Below are 9,306 nucleotides of genomic sequence, written 5' to 3'. Positions count from 1 at the left end.
TGAGATGGTTTGGACATTTACAGAGTGACGTCAGATATGTTGGACAAAGAATGTCAGCCAGGAGCAGAAGGCAAAGACCCGAAGGCAGATTGGTGTAAATATATATATATATATATATTTTATTTTTTTTTTTAAAAAAGAAAGACTCATTGCAGATCAAGTAAACTCTTTATTATAAAACAGCATAAAAGTTAGAATAACCATATAGAATGCAATGCTTTATACTGTATACATAACCCTACAAATAGGGTTGTCATAAAAAAACAGGGCTCAATCTACTTGAGCTCAGCTGTCCTATTCCTCATCACTGTAGACATCCATAGCTGTTGACTACACTTGGACTTGTCATCCCTCGTTATGCTCCTTTAACAAAAATCACATATTATTTTATAATTCCAGATGATGACTCAGTTCCTATTCAATGCTAAGGAATCTTCTTTTCTTCGCTGTGTGTGTATATGCGTGGTGACGCCACTCCACATCTGCGGTGACCTCGTTCTCCAGGGTTCCCAGTTTGATCATATACACTAAATAGAAAGAGGACGTGGTGTTAATATTTAACGAGCCCAAAGAAAATTTGTACAGAGCAGAGGATAGTAATCCATTTTTTCTACAACTGGAGTTTCCCCTGATGCTCTTACTTCCAATCAGTTCAAAATATATCTTTTTTCTTCCTGGTGTTGCACATTAGTATACAATACATTACACAACACACAATACACTGATTTATATTAAAAATTGAAGCTACATATTTTTACTATACATTTTTAAACTTCCAAAAAAGTTTAGACTACATGTACATAAAAACTGTAGAATGTAAATTTCATGAAAAATACTAAAGCAGCAATGGCACCAACATACCTCAAAAACTTGGGAGGTGGAAAGAAAGTGGTAACCATATGAATTGGCAACAGCTCAGTAATATGAATGGGTATAAAAAGAGTTTCTCAAAAGTACAAATGGGCAGAGGTTAACCAATCAGAACAACTCTGTGTCTGCCATGGATGGCTGTGATGTTCGGGCCCGGAGGCTGCACTGCATTATGCAGCATGATTCTCATGAACATGACTGCACATGCTCGACAATGCTTTCAGAAATCATAGTCAAACTAATCACAATTTGAAACAATTTCCACCAGACTAAATTGGACTAAAACACACCATGTTGTTTTAATCCTTAAATCAGGTGTAAATTGCTTTGATGTAATTTTGTAAACCTTTCATTGATCACAAGAAATCCCTCTACTACTGTAAGGACAGCAGCCATGCATTGTCTAGGGTTTTTATTGTGAAAGGTAAAGACAGGAAAAAAAGTCTTTCTCCTATGTATAAAACAAATCAGATTTCTGCTATGGATCAAGTAGTGACAGATGGAAAAACAAAGAATTTCCAGAGAAGATATAACCACGTCAACAATGGTTAATTCAGTCTCTGAAGAGCGGTAAGTTTCCATACTTACATTTCATTTCAAACCTGGGCCCTACTTCCGTCAGCTGTATGTTCTTGTGGTCTGTTTTCTTATAGGTGTGATGTCTGTTAAAAATAAATGCATCATATCTTACTCTTTAACCCAAATAGCATTTTGTTTATATGAATTTTCACTTTTGATGCTCACCTGAAAGAGATGAAGTCTTCTTGGTTGGCGAATGTGATCACACGCCTGCTGTCCTCCTTTGGCACTGGAAAAAGATACTTGAGGATATTGGATACCTGCGTGAGTAGAATTAATTAGTTGTACGCACAAACAAGCGGTGAGAAAGAATATCCAAGGCATGTGCTGTCCAGCACTCACTCACTCACCCTCTTGCCGAGCCGTGAGGTGAAGTTGTGAAAAATGAGGTGGGGGTAGGCCTCAGACATGGTGCCTATGTCGGGAACATCGTGCCTCATTACCACGTTGTAAAGAGTGAAATAAGCTGTTGGGCCAAATGGCAAATGGCACACCACCAGGCCATCTGTAAATATATAAGAACAAACAAAACTAAGCAAAATAACAAATATTATGGTCAATACTGAGAGTTAAACAAAAACCCAAAACACTCCATTATAAATTTTAAAAGTGCAGAGTGTTCATATTGGTAAAGAAACTGTGTTTGTTTCTCTAGTGTTGACCTAATGTGAAGACTATAGGGCAGCTAGGATGAAAAAAAAAAAAAACAGCAATGCACATGTGCAATGGATGTATGAACAAGCTGTACAATGTGGTCTGAAACCACCAACCAGTTTTAGCACTGTTGGTGGATGTTGTGCATACAGAACACAAAACTACGTAGTCCTTTAACTCTATACCCCATGAAAGCTGAGTGGGAGTAACCATTAAAGCTCTTCTGAACTGAATGTTTCTGTCATATTTGAGCCGGCCTGTAGAGCAAAATGACTGAGTGTGGGGTTAATGAGGGTGGACTTTGCAGCAAAATGAATAAGTGAATAAAGCGAGTATACCTGGCTGTCCTCTTGTCTCATGCACGATGACGAGGTCGGTAACACTGTTAGCTTTGCAGGCTTGTACCAATGCAGGGATCTCATGATTTCCTCTGTTCATTCGCTGGGCCCCAGGGAACATCAACTTTACCTCCTGGAATCACATACAAGATGGGATTCGTGTATTATTGTCAACTCAATTTTTAATGGTCATGGTCCACATTGCTTTTTTTTTTTTAAATATATAAAACCCAAACCCCAGTTTGTTCTCAATAGCTGGGGCAGCGCCTTATACAGCATCACTGTCTGTATTTGTGCAGCTAAAAGAGAGCAAAAACTTCAGAAGACAGAAGAGTTTACCACCGACCACAAGCCTCAAGAAAAACTCAGAACTACAGCAAGGCATGCAATATGTGGCCAAATTAGGAAAAGCAGCGCAGAAGAGGTGTGTGCATGTCAGGGAGCAGTGACAAAGTGTAAAAAGTCACACATCTGCACAGATCACAAACTCACTAAGGCTACGTCTACACCGGATGAATTTGAAAACTGTGTTTTCGTCTAAAAACGCTCCGCATCCACACTATGGTTTTCACAGAGTTGTTTATCCACACTGAAACAACCTAAAATGCTTACATTCCAGTACTGCGCATGTGTGTAAAGTAAGATGATTCGACCTGTGTCATTTCTGTCTGCCATTTATTTACTTTCCAGCCCTTTGAAACATTGTGGCAAAATGTCGAGGAAAAGCACCAAGTTTTTTTTAAATGGACTGACAATGAGGTGGAGTTGTTGCTGTGAGTAACACGAGAGTACAAAGTTGCAAAGGCGAGTGAGAATTAAAGAATTTGAAGAAAAGCTATCTGAAGCATGTACAAACTGATATTAATCTTTAATAGGGCTGTCAAAATTGAGAGCAAACAAAACAACTGCTGTATAATTAAGATAGGCCACCGCTATTTTAGTTTAATTGGTCATCATATGACTAAAATGTGTCGCTTTGGAGAGCATTTTCAAAAAGCTCAGTTTTCCTTGACCAAAAACGCCATCTGTGGACAGACGGCCAAAACGGAGAGAAAAAGATGCGTTTTCAAACGAAAACGTATTAGTGCGGACATGGCCTAAAACACATAATACAAATCACTATGGGGTCTGACAAACTACCCAAATCTGTCAGAACTAAAGCCCCTTTTCCATTAGTATCTACTTGGCATGGCTCGCCACAGTTTTCAAGGTTTTCCATTTAGGTCACAGTACCTGGCAGCAGGTACTTTTTTAGTATCTGCTTGCCCTGGGTTCCAAACGATCTGAGCAGGTACTAAAATGTGATGTCGTCAGGCTGCATGCCACCGATTGGCTGGTCAGTAGTGTCACTTGATGAGTCATGACAGTATCTCATTCACGAACATCAGAACCGCCATTTTGGAATCCCGGTAACAAGGGAAATAACTACAAAAAACAACACTGTGGTCCCCTGAGACTGGCGAAAAGTCACAGACCGAGCAGGGGGTATGTTCTTGCCTCGGTGTACACCTTTGCTGTAGCGTCCGTGTCACATAGTAATTACTTTGTGGGACGCTTGGATGCTTTGCTATGACGACAGCCATGCATAACAGCTACTATACGACTGTAATGGAAAACCAGTCAATCCGAGTTGAGTCGTGGCGAGTCGATCCGAGTAGGTGCTAATGGGAACGGGGCTTATGAGTCCAACTAGCACAATGTAGCCACTTACAGGAGGCAGCTGTCATTTCAATTTTATTAATATAATCACACTTGCTGTTTCATGCCATCTATTACTTTTTACTTATTGTATTATATCTAGGTGCCGTTACAATATGTTTTTGCTATTTCTACAATATCTGCATATGATACTGTGGTCAACAAGAACCTATTAATCTGAACAATCCACCTTTTTTCCTTAACCTCCTAAGACCCGAACTCTTTCATGGCATGCATTTTTTCTCTTTGCTATTGTGAGTCACAATTAAGTAATGATGTGCAAAACTCTTTATTTGGTGTCTGAACACAGCAGCATTTTTCTTGAGTACAAAAACAAAATGAGAAACAACAACTGTGCCCCTGTATGGCTAATTTGAAAGAGCAAGATTTTGTATTGTGGTCTAACCCAAAATGTGATGTCCACATATGTGGACGCCAGGTCCTAGGAGGTTAAGGCCTAGTTTTACCACGCGTTTTCACATGTTAAATGGCTCACTTGTCTCTCCTTTTCACTCAAACAAACAACAGACTAATGGAAACACACACACACGTTCAAATCAAGCCGACAGACAGAAGCACCCTTCATCCTTTTTTCTCTTTTTGAGTGTAGCTGCTCCCTACACAGACAATCATTTCAGAAGGGGGCAGATATTCAATTTAATTTCAATCAATTTTTATATATATTACTGTAAGGTAAATATAGCTCCTACAATAATACAGAGAAATCCAAAACAATCAAATAATCCCTTATGAGCAAACACTTGGCGAAAGTGGGAAGGAAAAACTTCCTTTATACATGAAGAAACCTCTGGCAGGACGAGGCTCAAGGAGGGGCTAGAGAATTGTTGGATTAAAAATTAGTTGTATCCTTCAAAGAGTTTTGAAGCCTGTCAATAAGCCTGCATATCAGTATTTTTTACATTTTAATGCAAATGTCAACGAAAGCACCATGTAACACACCATATTTCTAAGTTAGCACTATTTGTACTATTTATCTTTTCATTCACAGAACTCCATTTAAATTCTTTAATACTGGACCTCCCTTGGTTTTAGACCAGGGCTCGCAAAATTTCAAAATCCCTGGTAGCCCTTCGGGCAGGGACTCTTCAGTTTTTGGTAGCCCAAAATAAATTTAAGTAGCCCGAATAAAAAAGAGAGCAATTTTTTGATTGATGTTTTGTTCCGTTACAATATTATACATTAAAGTATAATATTGTAACGGAACAAAACAGGAAACAAAACATCAATCAAAAAATTGTTGAAACACAAATTACAACATTGTATAAAAATTACAATCATCAACTCAAATACTTGGTTCTAATTGAACAGAAATTTCTATGAACTTGTAAGAACTGTGTAGGACATGAATCAGTCTGTGTCAGATCCTGAATTTGAAATTTCCACTGAAAAACTGGTCCCAGTAACAAAGGCGCTTGTCGACTCAGAAATCGAGGGAAAACCAACAACACACCCGGCAGAAGATTATGTTATTTACACGGGTGCACATAAGTGGTCCGCATGTGCGCATTCGCTGTCAAAATAAAAGACGTGCACCAGATAAGAAGTTGCAACGCGCGTTTGCGTCCATATAAAAGGCAGTGTTTTTGTCCGCTAGAGTGGGATTTTCACGGCACATTCCGCACCACATCTCTGTGCGTTCATCATTTGTTTGAAGCCAGCTCACCTCCTGCAACCACTTTTCCGAGAATACGTGCTTCTTTTGCGGTTCGGACTCCTTCTGACATTTCTTTGGAGGTGGAGGAACACCAAAGTAATTGCTTAAAGGAGCTTCTTTGACATCTTTAAGAGTTTTAAACAAATGTCTGTCCTCCTCCAGAAAATCTTATGTACGCAAACACGCGTTGCAACTTCTTATCTTGTGCGCGTTTTTTATTTTGACAGCGAATGCGCACCTGCGGACCACTTATGTGCACCCCTGGTTATATAGCTCGTCATATTGCAGCATGAAACCATAAAGCTGCACTTTCTTTTTGCCTTATAGTCTGATTTGTCATAACTTTTCCGTTTTGTGGTAAGCTTTTCTTTGGCTGTCACTTCTTCACCCTGACCTGTCTTATTTGGCTCAGCAGAACTAAAATATATATATCCTGCTGCTTTTACACACGTACTTACATAACGCTCAGCGATTCTCTGCGCGATCAACCTCTCACATGTTTAAGCTTGCTGTGGGAGATTTCACTTGTCATGTTTGCATAGTAAGCTAACGATTGATAAGACGATGTCAGAGGAATTGGTGCGCAAATTATCGTCACTCACCAAACAGTGCTGTCGCTCTCTATACACAGTTCGCGCGATTGCAAAGTGAAAGAAAAAAACAAGCGCAAATTCAAACGCGATTTCAATATGTCATATACTGACAGTGGCTCACCGATGCCAATGACATAATTACCCAGCTACATTTCCGAAAGAATGCAAAAGCATTGACATATATTTTTCCTTCCTATGATAGCCCGACGGGCAGGGCAGAGATAGATTTTGGTAGCCCGACTGGCAAGATCGCTAGCCCCGGGACGTCGTGCTAGCGATTTTGCGAGCCCTGTAGACGTTGTTCTATATTTGGCAATTATAAAACGTCTCTTTCAATTTTTCATGCGTTTTCATTTTTCATCTGTAATATACAGAAACATCTCTGAAAACCATGAAGAACCAGGGATGAAATAACTGCACATGCCATTAAATATGTGCTGTAGTATATGTTTTGTGTTAATTCTGTCATTGAGATTTTAGATGCCTCTACGTGCTTGTGCTCAGAAAGTGATCTAACCTTGGCAAACATTTTGAGCCTGGAGCTTGGGTCTCTGGATGTAGTGACCATGACTTTAGGATCTTCTACTCCAGCCCATTTATACTCATCATCCACATGAGAGCTGACACCTGCACACACAAGAAAACACCAAAATTTATGAGTGAACAAAATGTGAGGAACACTGACAAAATGCTGCTGATAGTAAGAATTCACGACACTTGCCTTCTGCCCCTTCGTCGTCATACTCCACTAGTTTCTGTAGCTCAAGAGCTTCTTTGCGTATCTCAGTGGGAAGGAGATGATTTTCTGCAGAGAAGTAAAAGATGTTTTACTTCTGTGTGGTCAGAGCATTTTGGTGCCAACTCTGGTCAAGCAAAATGTAGTTGGAAAAAGGATCTTAATGATCACGCCAACCTACCGTCGAGGGCACCCTTCAGCTTCTGCTTTTTCTCCTCTATTGTTCGGAGCCTGTCCTCCTGTGCCTTCCTGTACAGGTACTCCCGCCTCAGTCTCACCTCTCGACGCAGCTACGCAAACATTACACCAAATTACTCCAAAGACAGGCCTCTTAACATAATGACATTACCTTGCAAAATGACATTTGCCACAATATCTGAACATGTCTACACATCTCACACAACTTAGGAAACATGGGTAAGGGACTTTGTTGAAAGTTAGTGAGAAAACAAGACGAAATTAGAAATAACTTATAATCGTAAAAACTTAATACATAATGGCAGACACATAAGTAGAAAGACTGAACATATCTGAACAGGTCTATGCTTAAATCTTCCTACAGTAAAAATTTTACTTAAGTAAAAAAAGATAATTTAAATTGAATTAAGGTCACTTTGGACTGGTTCTTATATAACACTAGTTAACTTGAGCACTTAAAGTGTTTCATAACTCGAGCTTCAGCATCTTGCCCAAGGATACGTTGTCTGGACTGGAGCAGCCAGGGATCAAACCAGCAACCTTCTGATTTGTAGAAGACCTGCTCTACTTCCTGAGCCACAGCCACCCCATATAATTAAGGATGTAAAAGCAGTTACTCTAACTTGGAGAAATTTTAAAATGAGGAAGCCACTAACAATTCACTCAGCTCATTAACCTGGATTAAAAGGAATGAAAAGTAGCGCAATAATAGCAGCAACTTCATATAACCCCCTGGAGTTGGGAGTTAAACCCAAGACACTCTTTTTGGAATTAAAAAACAAAAGAAAAACAGATGCTGATTTTACAACAAGTAAAAGTGCATTGTGATTGTTACTGTTGTAATTTTAACATTCAATCCAGTCCCTTTCTCCGTAGACTTACCCAGTAATTTATTTATACAAATGACACTGATGAACAGACTCCTTAAACTGAGAAGAACAGAAGAGTCTGTGGATTTATTTCATTAAACTCTGTGACATAAATGATTAAACAATTCTCAAAAACCCTGGCATTTGAACATAAAACCCACTTTATCTATATTCTATTTTCAAGGTACACAGACATAAAAGTTCAGTTACAAAAAAAAAAAGCACATACAGTGTCCCGTTAATTCACATTTAATAACCTACAGGGGTTCTCCCTTCACTGTTCTGTGTCTGGCAATCAAGATTGTATCTTCATCAGTCACATTTTAATGACACATTTGTGAGAATTCACTAAAGGTTACACGTAATTCTCAATTATTTCTTTCTGACACTCCTAAAGTGAGCACAAAATGTCATATTTCTGAGAGCTGCTATCTTTGTTTTGATTAGAAAACTCACGCTTCTTGACCAACGAGCAATTTTTTTCACTCATTACATAGGCTTCGTGGGTTTATTTTTCCCAGTTATACACCAGTCTGTGACGATACAGAAAACGCAGTTGGAACGAAATAAAGCGTTTAAACAGTACTCTAGTATTTCAACATTACCAGTTACAGAGCTTTACTGCTGTGCTAACACTCGGGTGGGGAAATACGCTCGGTACATCCACCTTGAGCCTGGCTTCTGTGTCAGCTTCGACCTCTACAATCTCCTTTTAGTATCAAACTAAAACACAAATTAACGCTCGCACAAACCTTACAATTTTTTAACTTACCATGATGTGTTTATTGCTAGTAGCTAACCCACGCTACTCACATGGACACGGAGAGACGAGCCTACAAGGGTTTGCGCCATTGGCTGAAAGAAGGACCAATGGCAAACGTCGATACTGACTTGTACTGTACTGTACTGACTCATTTTTCAAATTAAAAGCCAAATAATTATTTTTCTTCTTTCTCTTTTTTGTCTTTTTTGTCTTTCTTTCTTTCTTCCTTCCTTTCTTTTTTTTTACCGACAAACTTGTGAATAAACAGACACATAAATCCACCAGGTTGTTGTTAGAACGAAGTTTTTCCCTTGACGATTAAATCATCCCCTC

At 39.1% G+C, this 9,306-nt stretch overlaps 1 protein-coding gene across 1 annotated transcript; it reads right to left on the bottom strand.

Annotated features, from left to right (window-relative positions):
- Positions 1-156: 156 nt before the first annotated feature.
- imp4 (IMP U3 small nucleolar ribonucleoprotein 4) lies at positions 157-9,087 on the bottom strand. Its single transcript, XM_084947160.1, has 9 exons — positions 8,983-9,087; positions 7,325-7,433; positions 7,129-7,212; positions 6,925-7,034; positions 2,442-2,574; positions 1,800-1,954; positions 1,615-1,709; positions 1,459-1,532; positions 157-527 (listed from the first exon to the last, which is right to left on the bottom strand). Exons 1-9 carry the CDS (start codon positions 8,983-8,985, stop codon positions 415-417), a joined length of 876 nt encoding a protein of 291 aa, XP_084803286.1. The 5' UTR covers positions 8,986-9,087; the 3' UTR covers positions 157-414.
- Between the last annotated feature and the right edge of the window lie 219 nt (positions 9,088-9,306).

This window comes from Perissodus microlepis, chromosome 12, assembly GCF_051167445.1.
Source record: "Perissodus microlepis isolate ML-2025 ecotype Zambia chromosome 12, ASM5116744v1, whole genome shotgun sequence".
Lineage (NCBI taxonomy): Eukaryota > Metazoa > Chordata > Actinopteri > Cichliformes > Cichlidae > Perissodus > Perissodus microlepis.
Note: the sequence above shows the minus strand (reverse complement) of the source record. Positions and strands in the feature narration are given on the sequence as shown.